We start from the raw sequence: 26,210 nt of genomic DNA, 5'->3' as shown, positions 1-26,210 counted from the left end.
TTGTTTTGTTTGCTGGGGTTTGGTCCCGAGGATTGAATCTAGGGTCTCAACTCATGCTAGGTAAACACTACCATTGAGCTGTAGCCCCAGCTCTCCTCCTACTCTTCGTTTAAGACAGGGTCTCACTGAGTTGCCCAGGATGGCCTGAACTCTTCTGTAGCCCAGACAGGCCTATAATTCAGTGTCCTCCTCTCAGCAGGTATTACAGGTCTGTACCCTCATATTCCTTTGAATTGTCAAAAAAGAAAGTCCAGATGCTACCCCAGTATCCAGATCACTTCCAAGATAAGGAAATGGACTGACATTGATGAACTATACTGATAGATTCAAGGAAAGCCTTAAGCTGTGTGCCCAACCCACCAGGCTCCAGTAGGTTGTTCAATCCAGGTAGCACAGATGTCCCTAGTTAAAAGGATCAGAAAGCCAAAACAAAAGTCATGAGGCTGGGGTAGAGTGTATGTGAGGTCACCCAGGGGTGAGGGGGTGACAGGGATAGAAGGGAGTTAAGAGAGGTTTGGAGGAAGGCTGAGAGCACGGCTTAGCGGTAGAGTACTCCCTTAGCCTCTGTGCTCAGAACTTATGGGCCCTTCTAGTGGTGTCTAGAAGTTAAGAATACTGCGAGAAATGCAAACAGTGGAGCTGTGGCCGGGGTTTCGGAGGGAAGCAAAGGCTCTCTTGACACTTGGGAAGGGGGTTGTTTATGATATCTGGACTAAAAGTCTGTGCTGATCACAGAAACTGAAGATCAGCTGATTATCAAGAGTCAGACACCACTGAGTGAAAGAGTCTGTGTACCCTTGGGACAATAGAAAAGTGTTCTCTCAGGGTCAGCACCCAGAGGGTACTTCGGGGCTATATCTCATACGGGCAGCAGAACTTGGAGGTGTGTAGGAGGATCAGATGGTACTGGTTTTGAAGGCTTGGACAGGGATTGAGGGAGTCATGGAGAGTGGCTAAGGCATAGCATCATGCAGTAGGGCTGGAGTCCCGGGGAGGGGCCAGGAGAGATCATCAGTAAAGATTCAGTTGGGGCACAGTGAAGACCCCAGATATTGGAGGTGCCAGGGACATGGGATGTCCATTAAGGACGACAGTGGGGGGGGAGGGAGAGCAGGAGAACATCCCTGCCTAGCCCAGAGGTTCCCACCCTTGTCTCAGGTTGTCATGCCATTGTATCCCATAAAAGGTTTTGTCACTCCCTCGACTATCTAAGGTAAGAATTTAAGAGAAGCCTCCATTCTGCTTGAGTCTAGCCTTGAAACCTGTCTCTTTAAGAAAGAGAGAAGTTGAGAGAGAAATGAGATGTATTTTGTTAGCCTGCTTTCATCTGCATATTAGTAAAGTCTTAGGCAAAGAAAACCAGTGGGAGCTGTCTCTTGGCTTAGGGAGGCCAGTGACTCTTGTGCCTGTTTACCTATAGTCATCTTAGAACTTACATTTCATGCTGAGAGATGAAAGAAACTGGTTTAATTTGGGATCTTAACTGAAGCGCAAAGGTGGCAGAGCAGGTGGCTGCAATCCCACTGCCAGGAGGAGGAGCAAGAGGCTTTGGAGTTAAAGCCAGCGTAGCCGAGAAGCCTGCAGAACATGTGGAAGAGAGAAACCGAAGCTCCATTTTAGGAATGACTGAGATAGAATATGTGCTGCGTTACTCTAAAATTTTAACATAGGAAATTAAGCAGCCTCAAGCATTTGTGTGTTTTGTTTCTGGTGACAGGGTTTCTGTCTGTATAACAAGTTCCCAGGGCATAGTAGCACTCATCTGTGCTCTCAGCTGTTGCTGTGTCCTGCATGGCCTGGGTCCTATGTGTAGACATGTGTGTCCACATAGACACACTTACAGGGAAGCTGGTGTTAAGGTGGGCATGCTACCCCTGATGAGGGCCTACTATGCCCACAATCGGGAACCTTATCCTGCTTATTGGGTAGAGAGTGGGGAGTAGGAGGGTGGTGGTTAGTCTTAATAGGAGGATCTCTGTAGGCCAGCAGCCTCAGGCTGGAAACTTTGGTACAGTGGCTAGCCTGTGCATACTGGTTATCCTCTCACACTAGGACTCTGAGGAGTGCTTTGTCAACAGGAGCCTCACCACCAGGTGAGGCTTTGCCACTCCTGGGGGGCTGAGACGTTCAAGTGTGTGGTGAGGCCATGCTCATACCCACAATATACATTCAAGGCTTCCTCCTTTTCTACAGCTACTGTGGAGGCTGAGGCAGGAGGATCACAAATTCAAAACCAGTCCAGGCTCTCAGGAAAATTGTTTAGGTGGTGTTTCTGGAGATAGGGTCTTGCTGTGTATTCTGAGCAGTCTTTTGCCTTAGCACTCAAGTACCACTAGGATTACAGGCGTACACTTAACACCTGACATTGAAAGTAAAATTTAAATAGAAACAGGAAGATGGTACAACAGGTAAAGAAAGGCATTGTTGTATGAGCTCCATGGCCTGAGTTCGGTCCTCAGAACCCACAAAGGTAGAAAGAGAAAACCGACTTTGATCTTTACAGGCACTGTGTGGCTCATGCACATACATGTATATCAAGTAAATACAGGTAGCTGCCAGTTACAAACAAAATCTCTCTCTCTCTCTTTCACACACACACACACACACACACACACACACACACACACACACACACACAGAGTAGTGGCTAGATACAAAGCAGGTAGAGGCAGGTGGATCTCTGTGAGTTTAGGCCAGCCTGGTCTACATAGTGAGTTCTAGGCCAGCAGCAAGGGCTATATATTAGACCCTGTCTCAGAGGCTAAAAATGTAGCTCCACTGAGAGTGCTTATGCTTGCCTAGTGCGTGAGGCTTTGGATTCAATCCTTAGTACACAAAGGAAAAGAGAACGAGTACAACCCTTTAATTGCAGTTAATTGCACTGATAAAATGGGCTTGTGGATATTTTTAATTTGGGAGGAGAATCATGTTCAGTTAATTATCTTAGATGAGGTGGTGTGAGAAGATTTGTTTGGGTTGGTAATTTCATAATGTCATGCTTATGGTTAAATCCTTAAGCTATAATAGGAATTCTCAACTAACTTTGTCAATTTGAAATTAGGTAACACAGAAATTAATAAAGATCAAAAGGGAGCTAGAAAAAAAAAGAACAAGAAAAAAAGAGAGGACGATCAATCTAGTGTGAGAGATGGTAAATTTTTAACTTCTTACAGAAATGTGTGTCTTGTCTTATAAGAGCTCTTACCTCTGTATTACTGAATGCTAATGTCCACATTTAGTTTTGAAAGAAAATCTCGAATGTAATGTTTTAGAAAGCAATGGGCTTGGAGACGAGTTTACAAAAAAAAATAATCTAATAGTTCATTTTACACTTTAAATAATCAAAATTCTTTTATCATTTCATTGCATTTATTTATTGTGTGAATATGCCTGTGTGTGCGCATGATGCACATGCATGCAGTGGTACACGGATAGAGGTCAGAGGACAACTGGGGAGTCGGTTCTCTGGCCCCAGGATGACGTTGGGTGTCAGGCTTGGCAGCAAGTGCCTTTGCCTGCTGAGCATCTCAGCAGTCCCTTACGCTCTTCTAAGTTGACATGTGCAAAGTTCATCTTCGTACACAAGGGTGGTCCAAGACCTGTCTTACGCTTAAGATCTTCTCGGCATCTTAACTAACATCAGGAAAACTGTAGGGAATCTTGGTATGCATTGAATGTTAATCATTTTAGCCAGCAATTTCTTGGAGTATATCCAGACTAGCAAATGGAAGATAAAAGAAGTGAGACATTCCTCCCTGGATGGCCTGCCGTTGGGCTTGTTAGAGTATTTCTGCTTGTGAAGGAAGCAGAGCTTGGTGTGTTTGTGTACAGCTGTGCTCTAGCCCTAAGGAAGGGGAGGCCATCCAAAGAAATGGAACTAGGTGGATAGTGGCACCCTGAGCCGCAGGGGACCCTATACCACAAACGGGTAAGGAAGAAGCTTGAGGGAGATCACCAGCACTCACGTAAAAGCCTTGGACGGTGATGTGGGCAAAACATCCCAATGCTAGACTGGCATAACAGATACCAGTCACCATACAGCCAAGGGTGACAGGCAACTGATCCTCCTTCCACTTCTGCTCCCGAAGAACTGGGACTGTACCCACACCACACCTCTAATCAGTGGTACGGCCTGGCTATCCCAGCGTTTAGGAGGTTGAGTTGATAGAATCATAAATTTGAAGTTAGCCTGAGCTATATTATCTTTAAAAAGAAAAAAGTTTACCAACCCATGAACTAATAAAGCCATTTATGCTGATTTCCAAGACTACACAGCCTCTCCTAATTGACTTTCATTCACTCTTAACATGTTGGTCATTCTCCAGCCTTATTTTTTGCCATTACCTAATAAAGACTGGTGTAGATTTGTCCAGAAAGATGTCTTCCATGATCTCTTAACTAGTAGTGCTTGTTGGTACTTCCTTGGGGATACTTACTGGTTATGCCAGAGCTTTCCATGAAGCCTTTTAATGAAGTCTAGTTGGAAGCACGAGGTACATTTTAGTAGATTACTCACTGATGCAGGATCAGAATTCAGCTAGCTCATATATGTCTACAGAAGGAACCTCGGGGTGCGGGCTCATTCGGGGTAGAGCAGCTTTGTAGTACACTTGGAGTCGGAAAGATGAAGGTGGCAGTGCTGTCTGCTCACATCCTACACATTGTTGCCTGAAGTCACTTGATTCACTGGCTGTGGTGGTGCACACCTTTAATCCCAGCCCTCACCAAGCAGAGGCAGATGGATCGCTGAGTCTACAGAGCAGTTCCAGAACAGCCAGGGCTACGTGGAGACACCCTGGAGAGAAAGCAAGACAGAGAGAGAGACAAAGAGAGGGGGGCAGATGGGGGGGAGGGAGGAGAGAGAGACAGAGACAGAGGTTGGGGGATAGTGAGGAAGAGAGGGAGAGAGCTGTAGTTTCTATTTCTCTTTAGTTGTTTCTGCTGTGCTGGGATCAAACCCAAGACTTGATGCCTAGTGGGCCCATGCTCTACCACTGAGCTGGACACTCAGCAGAGTTCTGAGTCATGTAAACTTCCTGATATATGTTTTTTAAAGAGAGTAGAGTAAATGTAGATTTATTAAAGAAAAATAAGAAGGGCTGGAAAGATGGCTCAGTGGTTAAGAGCACTGACTGCTCTTCCAGAGGTCCTGAGTTCAAATCCCAGCAACACCATGGTGGCTCACAACCATCTGTAATGAGATCTGATGCCCTCTTCTAGTGTGTCTGAAGACAGCTACAGTGTACTTATATATAATAAATGAATAAATCTTAAAAAAAAAAGAATTTGAGAGGGAAGGGTTCTCAGAAAGGAATACCTGATTTGAACTCTTAAATAAAACATATCAAATGTAGCTTTTCATATTCTATATAGTTCTAGTAGTTATTTATTACTGTGATTCTGCTAGTTCTCACAATGTTTTGGTGTGGTGTGGATATGTCTGAGGGAATGCTACTGGGGATGAAAAACCAGGATTGCAATGCAAGGAAGCATTGTACTTCTGAGCCATTCAAACCTTTTACGGGTTAGGTTTTCTCTATGCTTTGTTTGTCTTAATTAGTATCTGTGGGGGTGCCTGTGTACAAGCACTGGACAGCATGGTATGGAGGTCAGAGGACACTCCAGAGATGGTTCTTTCCCCTGCATCACCAGGCTTGCACAGCAAGCATTTTTATCTGCAGAGCCATATTGTTGCCTGTGTTTTCTTTTTCTGTTTTGTTTGGTTACAGTGAGGGCATGTTTCATTGCTTTGAGATGGGGCAAAGTGGCCCAGGATGGCCTTGAACTTAGTATGCTGCCCAGGATGCCCTCTGGGTGACTCTCTTGCCTCGGTCTCTTGAATACTGGGATAATAACAGTGTTACTGTGGTAAACTTTCTGAATTATACTACACAGTGATGTTTAGTATATCCACCCTCAGGAACACACTGAGCCTTTACCTATGTCAGAACATGTACTAGCAGCTCAAAAGAATCCTTGTGTGTTTGATATTGAAATTAGAGACAGTCTATCATTCTGACAATGGGGAAGTGACATACTTGATTCATACTTGATTTAACTAGTTTTAAATTAGACCAAGATTTGACTAGATTGGAAACACATTGCCTAAATTCTTTTCTCTTTTAACTATTAAAACCTCAAGCCTTAAGTGTATGGATTTAAGTAATTCCTTATTTTTTAAAAAGTCTGGCTCAGCAGACATGTTCTCTAGTATAACATTAAGTGTGGGCAGCTTCACTCTGTTGCAACCCCGAATGACCTGGAACTCCCTGCAGTCCAGCCTATCTCAAAATCATGGAAATGTTCTTGCCTTAGTTTTCAGTATGAAGTGTAGTCTTTTGATAAACATTGGGAGAAACGTGAAATGAGAGCTATTTAAACCACTGAAAAGGTAATTCTAGTAGACATTCACCTTTGCCCAGGAGCTTCACTCACTTTCCCTCTCATTTTAAGATGGCAGTGACAGCGGACGCTCTTATAAAACTGTCCTGGACCGTTGGAGAGAGTCTCTCCTTTCCTCTGCTAGTCTATCCCAAGTCTTTCTGCATTTATCAACCTTGGATCGCAGTGTGATGTGGTCTAAGTCCATACTGAACGCACGTTGCAAGATCTGCCGGAAAAAGGGAGATGCTGAAAACATGGTGCTCTGTGACGGCTGTGACCGAGGGCATCACACCTACTGCGTCCGACCAAAGCTCAAGGTAGTTATCGTTGTCTGTTGAGCACATTGAAATTGAGATTTTTGACAGTAGTAGATAATGATCATTTTTGTGATTTGTTCAGACTGTTCCTGATGGAGATTGGTTTTGTCCAGAATGTCGACCAAAGCAACGTTCTAGAAGACTTTCCTCCAGACAGAGACCATCCTTGGAAAGTGATGAAGAAATGGAAGAGGGTATGGAAGGTGATGATGGTGAAGTTGATGACGATGATGAAGACGGTCAGAGTGAAGAGGAAGAATACGAGGTGGAGCAGGATGAGGAGGACTCTGACGAAGAGGAAGCCCTCAGGTGAGTGAACCTAGCGCATTGGAAATCACTGTGCTTTTTACACATTATAAATATTTCGGAATATTTCCAAGGTGGGTATCTCCAATTTAAGGCGTCCACGTTGTTGTATTCATGTTCTGTCGCCCCACTGCCCCCAGAATCAACAATTCTTCTGCGACATAGCGACCCTGCTGTCACTCAGGCCTTGTGCAGGTTTGAAGGCTGGATGTCCCTGCTGTGGTAGCACTGCGATAGTCTCCCCTTTTTAATCTTTATTCCTCCCTTGAAACAGTCTCACACTGTAGCTCAGGCTAGCCTCAAACTTGAAGTGATCTTGCCTTTACCCCCCCAATGCTCAGATTACACCATCACACTCAGTTTGACCCTTTCTTTCAGGACTTAAATAAGCAAAGTTCATATTTATTAGATGTATTTCTATCCGCTAGTTCCCCACGAGTAGATGGTTAGACCGCAATAGGATATCATGTTGTAATCTCTATCATCATTTTAGACATCTGTAGCCACTGCCATGGAACCCAGAAACCAAGTATGGCGAAAGTGACCAAGAATATCCAATACAAAAGCCACCATCAGAGGAGAATGATTTTTTTCTCCTTTATTGAGGATTTCATGTTGCACATGGGTTTTCATCAAACCCACTTCCTGTTCTGTCCTACAATTCCTCTCCTGTCCACCGCTTTTTCTTTCCAATTTTATACTGTTGTTTCAAGGAGTTGTTTGTTTGTTTGGGGCTGGAGAGATGGCTCAGAAGTTAAGAGTACTGGCTGGGGGGCAGGGAAAAGAAAAGAAAAAAAAAGAGTACTGGCTGCTCTTTCAGAGGTTCCGGGTTCAATTCCCAGCAACCAGATGACAGCTCATAAGTGCCTATAACTCTGATTTCAGGGGATCTGACACCTTGACACAGACATACATGCAGCCAAAATATGAGCACACATAAAATAGAAATAGAGTTCCAGCTAATAGAGACCATCTACCACCATATGTGGCTTTTGAAGGCAATATTATATTAAGCATAACAAGAAACAATCTGGAGGCCTGGAAAGATAGTCAGTAAACTGAAGACTACACAAGCATGAGGACCCAAGTTTGGATTCCCAACACCATGAAAGCGGGCTGTGGCAGCACACACCTCTAGGCCCAGCCCTGGGGCTTGGGGAGGTGGAGAAAGGCAGGTCCCAGGAGATTTCTGGCTAGCTGATCTAGCCTAATTAGCCAGTTCCAGCTCTAGAGCGAGATCCTGTCCCAAAACATAAGGTGGGAAGCAACAGAAGAAGACACCCAGCATTGGCCCATGTAGGACTAGCACACCTGAACGTGTACATAGACTACATACATGTGCGCAAGCGTACACACACACACACACACACACACACACACACACACACACACACACCAATTGGTGAATAATTTTAGAAAGTTATTATAAATGTTCCAGGTTAAATAGAAGTATGCAGAGAAATAAATTATAGTTTTGTGTTTTCAGAATCAGAAAGTAGTAAAGAGGTTCTTGGTCTTCATGAACCATAAGTTTGAGACCTACTTCATGTTAGCTATTGGCTAGACTATCAGTCACCTCTGTCAATGGTGATGGCACAGGGGAAACACAGTGCAAGTTTAGTCCCATTAGTTTCCTGTGTTTTTAGAGATTATTAACTTTGTCTTTTTCCAATTCTCCTGAGGATTTTATTAGTTTATCACAATTCAGGACTTGATTTTCATGATGATATCCTAGTCACCTAGAAAATAAATGTCCCCCCTTGTTTCAGAGAAATACATGAGAACTTGTCTCTAAACATAAAGGGTATGATGATATATACCATAGTGTGTGTGTGTCTGTGTGTGTGTCTGTGTGTGATATAAACTTATAGTATAAGTTTATATGCAAATTTATGTAAAACTCACTGATTAAGTACAAATAACCATGTGTTCTTCATTGTTCTGTATAATTATTATACTTTCTAACAATATTTGTAGCCCACCGAAACGAGGAAGACCCCAAGTTAGATTGCCAATTAAAACAAGAGGGAGATTTGGCCCTTCTTTCTCAAGTCGCAGCCAACGACAGGACCCTGGAAGATACCCTTCAAGGAGTCAGCAGAGCACGCCCAAAACCACTGCCTCTAAAACTGCTGGCAGAAACCTAAGGAAAACCAGATCTGCTCCTCCCACAGAAACTCGGTCTCTAAGACTTGGCAGTCGCTCCACTCGCCACAGTCCTAACGCGCTGCAAGCAGATGTGTTTGTGGAACTGCTTAGTCCTCGTGGGAAGCGCAGAGTGAGGAAGAGTGCTGACAATACCCCAGAGCACAGCCCCAGCCTCACCAACCTCAGGGTCAGCACCTCAAGGCCAAGCGTACAGTTGATTCCTTTAAATTCTGCTGAAAGACTTTCTCTCCAGGATAGTGAATCTAAGAGAAGAGGCAGGAAGAGACAATCTACAGGTATGACATCTGATTCATATTCTTCCTTATCTAAGAAAATTGATTCCTTTTCACTTTTTAAAAGCTGTTCCTATGATACACCACAGTCTGGTCTAAAGCATACATCATTAAAGAGGCAGCTATGTTAAGTAAAGGCAAGAACATCAGTGGTCTCTACTGACACAGGGCAGTGTACTAAATGTGTGTGGAGGCCAGAGGAAGCATAAACCACTACACTGGACCTTTCACAGGAGTGCTTGGGACCAAACTGAAACCTTCATATTTGCACAGCAGGTTCTTTACCAAAGAGCTGTCTCCTTAGCCCTTAATATTATCAGAAAAACAAAACTTTATACAGATTCCTGCTGAAGGTAGGAGGGTCTTGGGTATCCTGAACTGAAATTCTAGGCATTGGTGAGCCTGATACAGGTGCTAGGAGCTGAACCCAGGCCCTCTGAAGGCTGTAAGTGCTCTTAGCCCTCTCTCCATTGTTACTGGAGAAATTTAGTCAGTATTTGAATACTCAGTATAACAACACATTTCAGACCTAGGAATATGTCCTAGTGGTGAAGTACTTACCTTGTGCATTTTATTCTCCCACTTCCTCCTCCCTCGGAACATACATGATCGTCACTGTAGCTGGGCAGTGGTAGCCCATGTTAATTCCAGCACTCAGGAGACAGAGGCAGCAGGATCCCTGAGTTCGAGGCCAGCCTGGTCTCTACAGAGTGAGCTCCAAAACAGGCAGGACCAACTAGCGAGACCCTGTCTCAAACAACAACAAAAAGATTATCCTTTGAAATACTAGACTAGATTGGGGCAGTATTTTTCATGAAATGCTCATGAAATGCACAGGGCCATACTAATCTCTATATTGTTTCAATTTTTGTATATGTGCTACTGAAGAGACTAATTAATGTATTTTAGTGGTTTGGTTTGGATGGGGGAGTATTTGGGGTTTTTGGTTTATTTTTTGTTTTTCTTTTTGGGGGGGTTGGTTGTTTTGTTGGGTTGGTGGGAGGGGTGTTTTGTTTTGTTTGAGACAGGGTTTCTCTGTGTAGCCCCAGCTGTCCCAGAACTAGCTCTCTGCCCTCCAACTCAGAGATTTGCCTGCCTCTGCCTCTGCCTCTCTGCACCTCTCTGCGCCTCTCTGCACCTCTCTGCACCCCTCTGCGCCTCTGCCTCCCAAGAGCTGGGATTAAAGGTGTGAGCTACCCAACCTGGCTCCATTTTAATGTTATTTTTTAAAATTGTGCAGAAAGGGGGCTGTAAGGTGTCACAACAGATAAAAGTGCTTGCTTATAAACCTGACTACCTGAGTTCAATCCCTGAAACCTACATCTAAGAAAACTGACCTCCACACATGCTGTATTACACACACACACACACACACACACACACACACACACACATAAAAAAAAAGTAAATACTTTTTTAACTTCAGTTATTTTTTTCTCTGGTTGCTGACAAAACTTAACCTGAAATGAGTGTGTGGATTCACACAGGGGATTTAAACAGCTGAATTCATGTATGAACCATATTATACCCTAGATTTCACTGGACCACTTAAGATTTTTTTTTTTTTGTAGCCCTGTCTGTCCTGGAACGCCCAGAAATTCACTTGCATTTGCCTCCTGAGTGCTGAGATTAAATGTGTACCCACCCCGTCATGATATGCCTTCGAGATATGTTTTAAGAGCTATTAGACAATTGCTTAGTTTGATTTGTTTTAGACTTTGAAAGTGTCTTTAGTAAAGAGTAAGAACCCCAAAAACCTTTTTGGAAAATTTTAAATCACAAAGGAAATTAAGAGTATTTGGCCCAGATTTCTATGTCTTTCAGAGTACGGTAGGTGGGCTCAGCCCACAGTGCACGCAACCCAAGTACCCAAGCACTAGCACCAGGAGTTCAGACTCATGTAAACATGGCAGGGGAGCAGGGGCAGGCCTACCTGGAACACTTGAGCCCACAGGGCCAACCCAAGGCCTCCCAAGTCAGCAGCCACCATGTGCCATATCAGTGAGCCAAGGTTTGATTTGAAGACCCTGATACCAACACAAATGTCCACATGCACATGTACACACACACAGGCAGACATGCAGCCACACTGACACCACATACACTCAAAAGGCAAAAATCTCAGTGTAAAGTGTGGCTGTGTTTCTGTAACCGGCTTAGCTTATAATCAGTAGTTTGCTTTGATACTAAATTAATCTTACTTATTCAGAGTCATCTCCTGTACCACTGAATCGAAGAAGTTCTGGCCGGCAAGGAGGTGTTCATGAATTGTCTGCTTTTGAACAACTTGTTGTGGAATTGGTACGGCATGATGATAGCTGGCCCTTCTTGAAACTTGTTTCTAAAATCCAGGTATTAATCTATTATTAATTATATTACATATTACTATATAATCTATTATTAGTTATTATTATAAATATTAATCTAACTAGGCTTTAAAATGTGTTTCTATTACCTGATTTACATTTACATTATATGATGTAGTCTTTATGGAAACTTTGCTAGATGACTGAGCTCCCCATGTGGGTGCTGAGATTTGAACCCAGGTCCTGTGGAAAGCAGTCAGTGTTCTCTACCAAGTCATACTAGCTTCTACTTTGAGATCTCCAGAGCAAGGATCTGAAGGATTAATTAATATAGAATAACATGTAGTTATTTAAGAATTACGTCTTAAAATTTTTTGTGAGTGTACATTCCTCCAGTTGAGTGGTGAGGGCAGGACAGGTTGACCCCACCTTGAGGTTAGAAACCAGGTCATCAGTAGCAATCTGAGTATCAACAGCCTTTACCCAGCCTCTACCCCACCTCCCCCCGAGCCCTCTTATTGGACTGGGTTTTTGGGTTTTTTTTTTCAAACAGCTTAATCTAGCCTAAGTTTTTCTTTGTAGTAAAGATAGCCATGAACTCCAGCTTTAATTTTTCATAGCTGTTTTTTGTCATCCATTAGGTAAACATTGTCACATTTTATTCATTACTATAGATGCAATAATGCTCAGTAATAAATATTTTGGGCATATATATATGTATATATATATATATATATACTCAAAATATATGACATTTTAATGGAATAATATTCAGAATTTTATATTAATCTGCTTTTTCAGATATGATAATTTAACCATATATGTGCAATAATCTCTTTATACTATGAAATACTTTATTATTTTACAGGTCCCAGACTACTATGACATCATTAAGAAGCCCATTGCCTTAAATATAATTCGAGAAAAAGTAAATAAATGTGAATATAAATTAGCATGTGAGTGATTTATCATTTCCTTTTTAGTGCTTTTAAGAGTTGTTGCTATTTTTATTTTGTCTAAATGATATACATTAGTATAGGTGGCTACTTGGTAGCCCACGAGGGCTTTCAAACTCTGTTAGTACTGAAAGGTGGGTTGGGTCAAACAGTCAGAGGCATTCTGAAGAGTCTGCTCTTGGTGAGGAAGTTTGGGTTTGGTGCAGCGATTAGACATGGCCTTGTGGGGAGCTAAGCAAGGGCTTTGCCTCTGCCAAGAGCTGTGTGAATACATAGTGGACAGAAGCCGTGGCTCCCAAGATCTAAAATATTCATAGCTGAACAGTTTTACACTCAAGTTCTGTTACCTTAGTCTCTTTTCTGGCTTCCCTTTTCTCAGTAAGTTTTCCATTGTACAAACAAACTTGTTTCTGATGTTACCTTTACCCCTAATCTTGTTTCTCTCTCTCTCTCTGTCTCTGTAGCTGAGTTTATTGAAGATATTGAGTTAATGTTTTCAAACTGTTTTGAATACAACCCGCGGAACACAAGTGAAGCAAAAGCTGGAACTCGGCTCCAAGCATTTTTTCATATTCAAGCTCAAAAGCTTGGACTGCATGTCTCACCCAGTAATGTGGACCAGGCTAGCACGCCACTAGCTGCAAAGAAGTCACGGATCTAATTTGTCCTTATAAAGGCTATACGTGAAGAAAGACGGATTGTTGATGAAAATGGAACATTAAATCATGCTCTGAAGCAGATATGTGTGTAGAGCAGTAACAGCTGGCTGACCACGTCAGTGCGGCCTGCACTGTATTCCCAATTTACTCTTAAGCACTCAGGAGAACGTAGGAAAGACTTCCTTTGCTACAGCTTTTGTTCAGTGTCTACTAAGTTGCATAGACGTACTGGGTACAGTACTGGGTTACAGAGGCTTGTGTATATTTTGAGATCATTCATGTGTTCAGGTGTCTTGGAAAATATTTTTCATCTATGCTCTATTTTGTCATTGAGCCTTAGGAGTTCCAGTAGTAAGGAGGTCTTGTCTCCACGGTGAGCCTGCTAGAACACACCATAGAGAGTGTGTCTGAGCTCCATGTCATAGGGTTTCAACACTACACATGAGTGAGTCCAGTTCGCTAGCTCTGATGTGCTGTAGCCAGTACCAACTGAATTTATTAACTAGATATTTATTTAGCATTCAAAGTCATTTGTGAATTTGTTTTGTATTTATAAAATTTATACTTGGAAAATGTTCTTTAATTTTTTAAACATTTTACTATGTTTTTGTTTTATTTCTCAACCAGTCTTAATGATTTAAAAATAAAAATGTCATCCTAACAGTTCTGTTTTACAAACAATAAGTTTCTGTGTACAACTTTTCTAAGTGTGCAAATAAAATGATACATTTTTTTCAAGTTTTCTGCATTCTGGAGTTTTTACAAATTAAAATCAGACTTTTGTCTAGTTATCCATACAGATCATAAAAACAATACAGACAGTGTTCCACTGTCTAGGTGGAAGATGTCTCCAGGTGGTGGCAGTGATAGTCTTACAGATTCTCACTAAGAGAGAAGCACGCTGAATCCTGAGATTGCAGACAAGTGTCACTCGCTGTACCTGACACCAGACAAATCCTTGACTTCCGTGGCCTTAGTGGTACAGGCCTATAATCTTAGCATTCAATATGCTTGAAGCAAGAGGATCACAAGTGCAGGGCTACACAGTGGGAACCTGCCTGTGGTCGTTTGAACGTAAATGTTGCCCATGGACTCTGTATTTGAACACTAGGTCCAAGTTGCTTCTGTATGGGTAGGCTTAAGAAGTGTGACCTTAGCTGGGCTTGGTGGTGCAGGCCTTTAATCCCAGCATTCCAGAGGCAGAGGCAGGCAGAGCTCTGAGTTAAGGCAAGCCTCGGCTGCAGAATGAGTTCTGGATGTTGAAGGCTACTCAGAGAAACCCTGTCTCCAAAAAAAGGGGTTGGGGGTGTAGGGGATGTGGCCTTGGTGGAGGAAGTGAATCACTGGGGGGGGGGTGCTTTTTGTGTTAAATAAAGCAATTCTGCAAGATTTCTTGGTTAATCTCTATTTTTCAGAAGAGGTTAAATAAAACTCAGGTCAATGTTGTTTTTCAAGTTCACTCGACTACCTTCAGGAAGATGTGAATACAGTGTATCTTTGTGGAGAGCATAAAAGGTCAAATAGAAGGGGAAATAGGGTATGTGTGTTCAGGTCATTCAGGCCATCAGATAATGAGCTACGTTACTTGCCAGGAAGTTAGAAAACAATGGCTGGCATATAGTCCTGATGTGGTTTTTCATTTTGTACCCCAGCCTCCTTTCAAGCACTGGAGACCAAACTTGGGCCTTACACATACTAGACAAGCAGCACTGAGCTTCGTTCCAGTCCCCATCTGCCTCGTTAAGTGGAAGTTGTAGGGTGCAGCTGTGTGGCACAGTTTTACCTACTGTTGTCAGAATGTATGCTGAAGTGTGAGTCCTGGGAAGGAGCTGGACCATCAGTGTACGAGTAACACACTAGCACGTAAGACAACTGAGTAATGACATCATTATTTTCCCTTGGTAACAATTTTGTCTTGGAAGATAACAAACCTTCCTACCAAAATGTGTTTGAGAAGACAGAGTATGAATACATGAACACCTGTGAATTGAAAAGTTACGGACCAATGAGAAGACCCAGCAGGCCAGTGCTTGCCTTTGCCCAATGACCTGAGTTTATTCTCCAGGTCATAAGAGAACCAACTCCAAAAGGTAGTCCTCTGACCTCCACAAATGCATCATAATCCCGGAGTGATTTTAAAAGTAAACTTGTGAGGCATGGTCAAGTGTGCCTTTAATCCCAGCACTCAGGAGACAACAGGCAGATCTGTGAGTCCGAGACCAGGCTGGTCTACATACCAAGTTGAGGCCAGTCAGGTCTACACAGGTGAGATGCTGTCTAAAAAATAAATGGTAAGATGCTGTGTGGACTAGAGAGATGTCTATGTAGATAAGAGTTCTAGCAAAAGGACCCAAATTTAGTTCCCAGAACTTATATCACACAACTATACTTCAGCCCCAGGGGATCCAGTGCCCCACCTGACCTCCAAGGGAACATGGACCCAGTGTTCATCTACGCACAGTCCTCCAAACTAAAAACACATAAACACAAACGTTAAATCTTTTGAAAAGTAAGATCGTTTAGGGGTTTGAACGTGTGTGTGTGTTTGGAGTAGGGCTTTTGTGGTTGCTTTGTCCTGCTTTGCTTTCAAGACAGGGTTTCTGTGTGTAGCCCTGGCTGTTCTGGAACTCACAGGACACCATCCTGACCTTGAACTCAGCCATCCAGCCTACCTTTGCCTCTGAGTACTGGGACTAAAGGCATGTGCCACCACTCCCTAGCTTTAAATAGGACTTTTAAATGCAACCCACTGCAGTGGTTTGAATAGGAATGGCCCCCATGAGCTCATATATTCGAATGTCATAAGCACTGATAGTAGAAGGATGAGGACCTGTGGCCTTGTTGGAGGAAGTCCAACAAGTCACTGGGCATGGACTCTGGGTTTTAAAATGCTCAAGCCAGGCCTAATGTCTCTCTTCCTGCCACCTGCCAACCCAGGTGTAGAACTCTCAGGACCAACTCTGCCTGGACTGTCATGCTTCCTGCCCTGATGATAATGGAATGAACCACATGTGGCCCATACATATACAGCCACCCGATTAGACAAGATGGATGAAGCAAAGAAGTGCAGACCGACAGGAGCCGGATGTAGATCGCTCCTGAGAGACACAGCCAGAATACAGCAAATACAGAGGCGAATGCCAGCAGCAAACCACTGAACTGAGAACCTCTAAAACTATAAGCCAGCCCTAAATGTCCTTTTTAAGAGCTGCCTTGGTTGTGGTGTCTCTTCACAGCAGTGGAAACCCTAAGACAGATATTTACAGTATGATTCATAATAGCAAAATCATATTTAAGTAGTAACAAAAATAAGTTTATAGTTGGGGGCTATCATGGCATGAAGGTCCTGTGTTAAAGGGTCACAACATTAGGAAGGTTGAGAACCATTGATCCAGACAAACCTCAAAAGACCTGGAAACCCGTTTTGTACAGCGGAAAGTGGGACACTCACTGCTACAGGTTTTGAGTTGATAGACTCACTGTGTACAATGTGGCCACAAGTGGTGGAACTGGAAAGAATATTAAGAGTTCACATGTGCTGGGAATTCGGATAGATCAAAAAGATTCTGGATTACTCTTCGAAGCAGAGCTAAGAACATCTGCTACAACAAAAAAAAAAAATCAAAAGCAGCGCTCTGCTCAAGTATGCAATGTTACTTTGCAGGAAGAAGGTATTGTAACTTGTTTTTAAAATGCATATCGTCTTAGTCAGGGTTTCGATTGCTGTGAACAGACACCATGACCAAGGCAACTCTTAGAAGGACAACACTTAACTGGGGCTGGCTTTCAGAGGTTCATTCCATTAGCATCAAGGCAGGAAGCATGGCAGTGTCCAGGCAGGCATGGTGCTGGAGAAGGAATTGAGAGTTCTACATCTTGATTTGAAGACATCCAGGAAGAGACTATCTTCTGCAGGCAGAAAGAAAAAGGTGTCTTCTGCCCCGAGTGGAACTTAAGCATAGGACCTCAAAGCCCACCTCCACAGTGATGCACTTCCTCCAACAAGGCCACACCCACTCTGACAAGGCCACACCTCCTAATAGTGCCACTCCCTGGGCCAAGCGTATTCAAACCACCACACACACATATACAGGAGCTGCTTCAATTATGGCATGCGTTATGTATTGCCTCAATGTTTTTATAATAAAACATTTAAAGTCATAAGAGTTTGTTTTGTTGTTTGTCTCAATATGTAGCGCTGTCTGGATGGGAACTCACTGTGTAGACCAGGATGGCTTTGATCTCACAGAAATCCTCCTGCCTCTACATCTCTGGTACTGGGACTTTAGATGAAAATTCTTGAGACAATGTTAACAGTATGTTACTCTAACTGAAACGATGTGCCTTTCGGTAAAAATCTCTCCCCAAACCTCTTATATGCCTGGTCCCCAAAACACTGATGAGACATCATTCTGTTTTTCCAATCCCGTAGGTCAGCTTTCTTACAATCCTCAGCTGGATGAGGTCTATGGGTCTCCGCCATCTTTCTGTATCTCACCCATCTTACCTGACAAAGCATTCCATGATGCTACTCATTACAAACAACAGAATTTCCTTTGTCTCTAAGCAAATATTTTTTATTACATGTACTGACTTAGGGAGGCAGGTGTGGAGGTCAGACCACAACTTTCAGAGGCTGATTCTCTTCTACCGTGTGGGTCAAAGGTGTCAAGCCTGGTAGAAAGTGCTTTTACATGCTGAACCAACCATCTTGCTGGCTGGCCCTCCTTTCTCTGTAAGACTGAATAGTATTTCATTATGTGTGTATATATGTGTTTGTGCACAATGTGGGGAGGGGATGTGCGCACATGTCCTTAGGCACGTGGAGGTCAGAGGTTGACACTAGTGTCTTCTTCAATCCTTCACTTTATTTTCTTTTGAGACAAATTCTCACCAGACCTGGAAAGCATCCACTGGTCAGGATGAGTGGCCAGTGAGCTCCAGCAGTCTGCCCCGCTCTGCCTCCCTGACACTGTGGTACAGGTGTAAACCTTAGCCCATCTTTTCACATGGGTACTGGTGATCCAAACACAGGTCTTTAAGCAAGCACTTTACCAGCTGAGCCATCCCTTCAGTTCTGTAAACCTTTAATAAACATCAAATGCTTCCTTCACTTCATAAAAGAGAATGACCTTCATTGGTTAAATTCGGGTTAGAAAGGATGATTCTGAAAGGTAGAAGTTTTAAGGTTGCCCCCCTAGACAAAAGTTTAGAGCAGAAGAAAGAAATTGATCAGGCCCTGGAGCTGCAATTACACCAGCCGGTTCGGCAACTCTCTCCCAGGAACTAGCTAACCATAAAGTTAGATTAAAATCTTAGGGAACAATCTTGAGAAACAGGAAGCTTCTCCCAGGAACTGGCGGACCATAAAGTTAAACAATCTTAAGAAACAGGGAGTTTCAGAGGAATGGATACAGAAAATGTGGTACATCTACACAATGGAATATTACTCAGCTATCAAAAACAATGACTTTATGAAATTCGTAGGCAAATGGTTGGAACTGGAAAATATCATCCTAAGTGAGGTAACCCAATCACAGAAAAACACACATGGTATGCACTCATTGATAAGTGGCTATTAGCCCAAATGCTTGAATTACCCTAGATGCACAGAACACATGAAACTCAAGAAGGATGACCAAAATGCGAATGCTTCACTCCTTCTTTAAAAGGGGAACAAGAATACCCTTGGGAGGGAATAGGGAGGCAAAGTTTAGAACAGAGGCAGAAGGAACACCCATTCAGAGCCTGCCCCACATGTGGCCCATACATATACAGTCACCCAATTAGACAAGATGGTTGAAGCAAAGAAGTGCAGGCCGACAGGAACTGGATGTAGATCTCTCCTGAGAGACACAGCCAGAATACAGCAAATACATAGGCAAATGCCAGCAGCAAACCACTGAACTGAGAACAGGACCCATGTTGAAGGAATCAGAGATAGGATTGAAAGAGCTGAAGGGGCTTGAGACCCCATATGAACAACAATGCTAGCCAACCAGAGCTTCCAGGGACTAAGCCACTACAAAGACTATACATGGACTGACCCTGGGCTCCAACCACATAGGTAGCAATGAATAGCCTAGTAAGAGCACCAGTGGAAGGGGAAACCCTTGGTTCTGCCAAGACTGAACCCCCCCAGTGAACGTGATTGTTGGGGGGAGGGAGGATGGGGAGGGGAAGCCCATATAGAGAAGGGGAGGAGTTAAGGGGATGTTGTCCTGGAAACCGGGAAGGGGAATAACAATCAAAATGTAAATAAGAAATACTCAAGTTAATAAAGATTAAAAAAAAAAGAAAGAAAGAAACAGGGAATTTCTCCTGGTGATTTTTCACTGGTATTCTGGACACTTTCCAATGACGTCCTTCCTACCCCCTTGAGTTGTGGTTTCTTCCTTTAAATACCTCTTCTCCCAGCTACTGGGGGTCGAACTCCTCTGCCCCTGTGTGGGATACGAGGCTCAACCCCAGTGCACTGGTTCCTATCAATTAACCTCGTATTTTTACAGCAAGGACGGTCTTACGTGAGTTCTTGGGGGCATCGCGTCATCCCTAGACTTGAGTGAGGGTGTCTCTGCTCTGGGGGTCTTTCAATTCCTTGGGCCTGGAGAGACAGCTCAGTGCTTAGGAGCCCTTGCTAGAAAAACACACACATTCAAATGAAATTTCTTTTCTTGCCAGTCCGTGATGGCACACACCTTTAACCCCAGAGACAGGAGGTTTTCTGCGAGATCAAGGCCAGCCTGGTTTACAAAGTGAGGCCAGGGTCTAGGACAGCCAGAGCTACAATAATGGCTGTCTGAAAATCAAAACAAAACCAAACAACAACAAAAAACCCTAAGACAACGTCTCACGGTGTAGCCCTGGCTGGCCTGGGACTCAAAAGGTACCTCTACCTCCCACATGCTGACAGCAAAAGTTTGTGTACCACACCTAAGCTTGAAAATAAATCTTTAAGAAAGAAGAAAATGTGAGTTCAGCTCACGTAGCTGAAGCAATTAGGCTTCAGAAGAGCCTTCCTAAGACAACAATTTCCATAGGGTTTGGCCAGTCATACAAACAATCCTCTTTTTAAACATCCTCACGATAAATCATCAAAAACTTTTTCTCAGCCAGATGTGGTGGTGCATACCTTTAGACCCAGTCCCCAGGAGGCAGAGGCAGGGGATTCTCTGTAAATTCTAGGTTAGCCTGGTCTAGTAGGTGAGTTCCAGGAGAGCCAGAGCTATGTCTCAAACAACAATAATAAACAGAGCAAATTGTCCTCCAGTCTTCTATGAAATTCCTTCATACTCACCAAGAACTCACAGAAGTGCCAAAACAAAACAAAACAAAAAAACTTTTGGGGACATGGCTGAAGATGACTTGGCAGTTAAAAGAACATACTGTTCTTGCAGAGAACTGGAGTTCGGTTCCCAGCACCTGAGATGTGCAGCTCAAGCTTGTCGGGCCCCTAAGGGCGCCGGCACCCATGTGCGAATCTCCTCCCCAGCACAGACACACGTTTTTCTTTATGTGTGCGCTTAGTCAGAGTGTACACCATGTGCGTGCAGTGCTCGCCAAGGCCAGAAGAGGGCGTCAGACCCCATGGAGCTACAGGCGAAGGCAACTGTGAGCTTCCGTCTGGGTCCTGGGAACCAAACCTAAGTAGGTCCTCTGAAGAGCAGCAAGTAGTGTCCTTAACATTGAAACATCCCTCAGGCCATTCCCTGACCAACGCACTAAAAAAAAAAAAAAAAAAAAAAAAGCAGAGTAAGATGGTGCTGGAAAGAGAGCCCAGCAGTTCAGAGCTTACACTGCTCTTGAGGCGACCCAGGATCAGTTCCCAGGACTGATGTCAGGTGGCTCAAGCTGCAACTCCGCCTTCCGAAGTGGATCCGGCACCCTGTTCTAGACTTGTAGTGCACCTGCGTTCAAACAAGCACATACCCGCCTACAGACAAACGCACACGTAAAACCTGAGGAAAAGAGTGTGGCAGTATCTATCTCTTCACGTATACAGAGGCAGTAGGATGAAACAATCTCCTCGCGTCCATCACTGGAGCTTAAACAAACATCAACTTCCCACCAGCCTTGTGCTACTGCCCTTCCCACCACGTCCCCCATATGGTTATGAAAAAAATCCCATCCATCCCTCCACTTCATAAATATCTCATAAATATCTCAATATGTATCAGGAGAAAGGGGGCTCCAAGCAAGAGTGAGCATATAAGTAGCTGGACAAACTTCTTTCTTTTTTTTTTTTTTTTCTTTTCTTTTTTTCGGAGCTGGGGACCGATCCCAGGGCCTTGTGCTTCCTAGGCAAGCGCTCTACCACTGAGCTAAATCCCCAACCCCGACTAACTTCTTTCTTAATATTTACTTACCTATTTGTTTGTTTATATATTTTATTTATATGAGTGTACTGTCAGTGTCTTCAGACACCAGAAGAGGGCACCAGATCCCATTACAGATGGCTGTGAGTCACCACGCGATTGCTGGGAATTGAACTCGGACCTCTGGAAGGGCAGTCAGTGCTCTTAACAGCTGAGCCATCTCTCCAGCCTATAATTAAGTCTTCAAGGACAAACAGCCTTGCATGGTGGTCCTCACACTCTGGAGGAAGAAGCAGGTGGAGGCAGCCTTATGTACAGGTGAAGTTTCAAGCCAGCCAGGGCTACATGGTTTTGAGATCCTGTCTCAAAATAAGAGCAACTAATCCAACTGAGAGAAGGCAACATAACTGCAAAGATCAGAACAATGCTGCCCCCATAAGATTGCTGGCAGCTACTTCTAAGTTGAAAGAGAAAGAATAAGGCCCTACAGGACTCTGGAGGAAAGATACTGGGTCTCAGGGCAGTCATGCTGATTTCTAACTTCTGTTCTCTAGAACTATGGAAATTGCTCTTTTTTAGCCTCTATAAGTTCTCTGAGATACATCTCCAGCCTCAGTGTGGAGTTTTATTAGCTGAAGTTTCTAGCAAGAGAATTTCTAAGAGATGAATAGCCCAGTTTAAAAACAAATCTCTTGGAGTCAGCAGGATTACTGTGTGTGTGAAAGGTGTTTGCTGTGCGAGCCTGCTGGCCTGAGTGACTGAGATTGGGCTCCAGAACCCACATAAAGGTGAAAGAAGAGAACCAATGTCCCTTCGATCACCACAGGACATGCTCATAGCTAAACACGCAATACACTTTTAAAATTTTAAATCTCAACTAAAACATGAGAAAGTGGGCCTGGAGAGATGGCTGTTAGTGAAACCTTTGCATTCTTCCAGAGAACCTGGATTTGGATCCTTTAACCCACAGTGAGTGTCACTCCAGCTCCAGGGGATTCTGCTTCCTTCTGGCCTCTGAAGGCACCTCGCATATGTGCACATAGACACAAAGGCACACATATACACATAATTAAAAGTCAAATCTTGGGGTTGGGGATTTAGCTCAGCGGTAGAGCGCTTACCTAGGAAGCGCAAGGCCCTGGGTTCGGTCCCCAGCTCCGGAAAAAAAGAACCAAAAAAAAAAAAAAAAGTCAAATCTTAAATAAAATATAAGAAGATTCATCACGCAAAACCTCTCAATGCCAGGGCAACGCACTTGGATATAAAATCCAGTGGGCACTGAGTTCAAGCCAGTCAGCTTGAGACACCTCATGAGAGATGATACACTCCCTCCCCGAGCTCCCAACACCATCTGTTACCACAGCTGACAAATTATGCTCATTTTATAACTTCCTCCTGGAAAACCTAAGACCCTTTGAAGGCTCCTTGAACTCCAGGACACTTGAAATCTGAGGAACAAACGGCTATCCGCTCCTTAAACTCGGGTTCCTGGAACTCGGCTCCCTGGAACGCGGCTCCTCTCTCCACTGAAAGAAATAAATAGTTCATCATAGCAGATTCCAGATGGAGTTTGGTCTGCAAGGAAGTATGAAGCAGTGACACTGTAATGAAGGCTGTCAAAAAGGAGCATCTGGTTTTTAACTCAAAGAAGTTTTTTTTTCTTTTTTTTTTGGAGCTGGGGACCGAACCCAGGGCCTTGAGCTGAATCTACCACTGAGCTAAATCCCCAACCCCTCAAAGAAGTTTTTATTCCATGTTTGTGTCGTTTATAGCCCTGACTATCCCAGAACTCGGAGATCCACATGCCTCTGCCTCCAAATGCCGAGATTAAAGGCATGTGCCAATCAACATGCAGCTACCATATTTATGACATTTTAAAAAATGTTTTAGGGCTGGAGAGATGGCTCAGTGGTTAAGAGCACTGACTGCTCTTCCAGAGGTCCTGAGTTCAAATCCCAGCAACCACATGGTGGCTCACAACCATCTGTAATGGGATCTGATGCCCTCTTCTGGTGTGTCTGAGGACAGCTACAGTGTACAAACATAAAAATAAATCTTTGAAAAAAATGTTTTAAATGATTTATATATTCTTATCTTGTGTGCATTGGCTTTTTGCTTACATGTGTGTCTGTGTGAAGGTGCCCTACCCACCAGAATGGGAGTTATTGACAGTTGTTGAGTTACCATGTGAGTGCTGGGAATGGACCCCCATCCTCTGAAAGTGCAGCCAGGGCTCTTAACTGAGCAGTGAGCAATCTCTCCAGTCCATGTTTATGACTTTTAATGAGCTAAGTTCTCATCAAGAAAGTATTTACTAACTTTGTTTTACAGCATTTACTGGAGAAACTGTAGTTCAGTTTCTTCCATACATCACAATTAGAGCCCGTGGCTGTGTGAATATGCTTGGGAAGTGACATTATTAGGAGGTATGGCTTTGTTGGAGTAGCTGTGACCTTGTTAGAAGAAGTGTGTCACTGTGGGGGTGGGCTTCGAAGTCCTATTCTCTTTTTTTTTTTTTTTCTTTTTTTCCGGAGCTGGGAACTGAACCCAGGGCCTTGTGCTCGCTAGGCAAGCGCTCTACCGCTGAGCTAAATTCCCAACCCCTCGAAGTCCTATTCTCAATAGACCCTTCTCCAGGTTCCTGCAAAAGAATCTCCTGGCTGCCTTTGGATAAAGATGTAGAACTCTCAGCTCCTCCAGCACCATGTCTGCCTGGATGCTGCCATGTTCCCACCATGATGATAATGGACTGAACCTCTGGAAATGTAAGCCAGCCCCAATTAAAAATTTGCCTTTAAAAGACTTGCCTTGGGGCTGGAGAGATGGCTCAGTGGTTAAGAGCACTGACTGCTCTTCCAGAGGTCCTGAGTTCAATTCCCAGCAACCACATGGTGGCTCACAACCATCTGTAGTAAAATCTGATGCCCTCTTCTGGTGTGTCTGAAGACAGTGATGGTGTACTCATATATAATAAATTAACAAATATTTAAAAGTAATAATTGGTATTTGTTCATCAGTTGCCTACATACAATATATCTTGATTATATCCGCCTCCCTCCTAACCCCATCAATGAGTCCCCCTTACTCTAGCACATCTTCTTTTCAATTATAACTCATTGAGTTCAATTAGTGCAGCCTGAATATCCACAGATGTTGTAGGATATTTGATCACATTGTGACCCCCAAGACTGTGTTATTTATTGAAAAAATACTTTTTTCTAGTTGTGGTATACTTATATATAATAAATAAATAAATCTTTAAAAAAAATAGGATATGTCCAACTCTCACGGGAAGAGAGAGGAAAGAGAGGTGACTTAAGAGAGCAGCACAGAGCAGGAGAGAGAGGTAGTTTTACTGAGACAGTGGTACAGGACAGGTTGCAGAGAAAGAACAAACCAGACACAGGTAAAAACAGAATAAGTCAGAAAATGAGAAGCCAGAAGATTAGAACATATTGCCAAAGTTAATATGAGGCCAGGCAGAGCAATTCAGTCAGAAGCTGAAAGAAGTCAGTTTGAATCAGTCAACATGGAGAGGAGTTTTGAGCCCAAACAGCCAGACAGAATTCAGAAAGAATTAGGAACTGGTGAGTTTATTCTGCAGTAAGTCTCAGAGGCTGAAAACATTGTAGTCCTAAATTCGATTGTACGAAGGCTAGAAGCTTCCAGGATTAGTCCTAGGTTAGTAGACAGGCAATTACCCTTGGAGACTGCAATTATATTAAACAAAAGTTACTTTACACATGATACATATGACCGTAGGTCTATCCAAGGAGCAAACTTCCAATGGTTTACCTCCAAATGGAAATAACTACCCCCCATTCCCTCACCGCACCCTGTATCCATCAACAGCCAATAGTTCTTCAGCCTCAAGAGCCTCTCCTCTGTTTATGTTAATAAAATGTTCCTGGCCTGATCCCACTAGAGTCTAACCATAGCTACCGGAGTTACTGAGCGCAGTAGACAACCGTGTCCTCAAGACACCATGTCATAGCGCTCATTCCCTACCTCTGCCTCTTACAGTCTTTCCATCTCCTCTTCAGGGTCCCCTGAGCCATGGGGGCAGATGCTACGGTAGATACCCCATTTATAGCTGAGCGCTCCTCAATCATTTGTTTTCAGTACTCCAGCCAGCGGTGCATCCCTGAGTTAACTGCTGCCTACTGCAGGAAGGAGCCTCTCTGCCTGAGGCTGGGTGAGCAGGTGGCAAGCACAGAAGTTGGTGTTTAGAAGGCAGTTAGACTTCATTCCTATTTAGCAAAACAATGGTAGTTGACTCCCCACCCTGAGGGCATATAACCTCCCAGACTAGAGCTTTTGACTGGAATTTACAGTCCCAGATGTGGATTCCCGCCTGTGAACTGACCTCAAATCCTAGCAGAGTTTGGTTGGTTACCCTACAGCAGTCACACCTCCTGGGTGCTGGGTTTAAAGACGTGCCAAATTCCCTTTTTACTGCATTTTAAATTAGATTATAAAGTAGTGGATTTCCAAGGCTTTCTTATAGATCCTTAGCTTTGGTGACT

General features: G+C 43.5%; 1 protein-coding gene across 6 annotated transcripts in view; it reads left to right on the top strand.

The window, feature by feature from the left end:
• Baz1a (bromodomain adjacent to zinc finger domain, 1A) overlaps positions 1 to 14,107 on the top strand; it is a 93,176-nt gene extending 79,069 nt beyond the window's left edge. For 5 of the 6 annotated variants that reach the window (XM_087553199.1, XM_087553198.1, XM_087553197.1 and 2 more), the window contains 6 exon segments: positions 6,454 to 6,701; positions 6,784 to 7,010; positions 8,985 to 9,451; positions 11,658 to 11,800; positions 12,623 to 12,710; positions 13,175 to 14,107. In XM_087553199.1, the coding sequence (XP_087409325.1) occupies positions 6,454 to 6,701; positions 6,784 to 7,010; positions 8,985 to 9,451; positions 11,658 to 11,800; positions 12,623 to 12,710; positions 13,175 to 13,371 (1,370 nt within the window). In that variant the 3' untranslated portion in view covers positions 13,372 to 14,107. 6 annotated transcript variants of the gene reach the window in all.
• The last annotated feature ends 12,103 nt before the right edge of the window (positions 14,108 to 26,210 follow it).

This window comes from Rattus norvegicus, chromosome 6 (assembly GCF_021556685.1).
Source record: "Rattus norvegicus strain SHRSP/BbbUtx chromosome 6, alternate assembly SHRSP_T2T, whole genome shotgun sequence".
NCBI classification, from domain to species: Eukaryota; Metazoa; Chordata; class Mammalia; order Rodentia; family Muridae; genus Rattus; species Rattus norvegicus.
The sequence above is the reverse complement of the archived record's forward strand: the minus strand, read 5'-3'. Positions and strand labels throughout refer to the sequence as shown.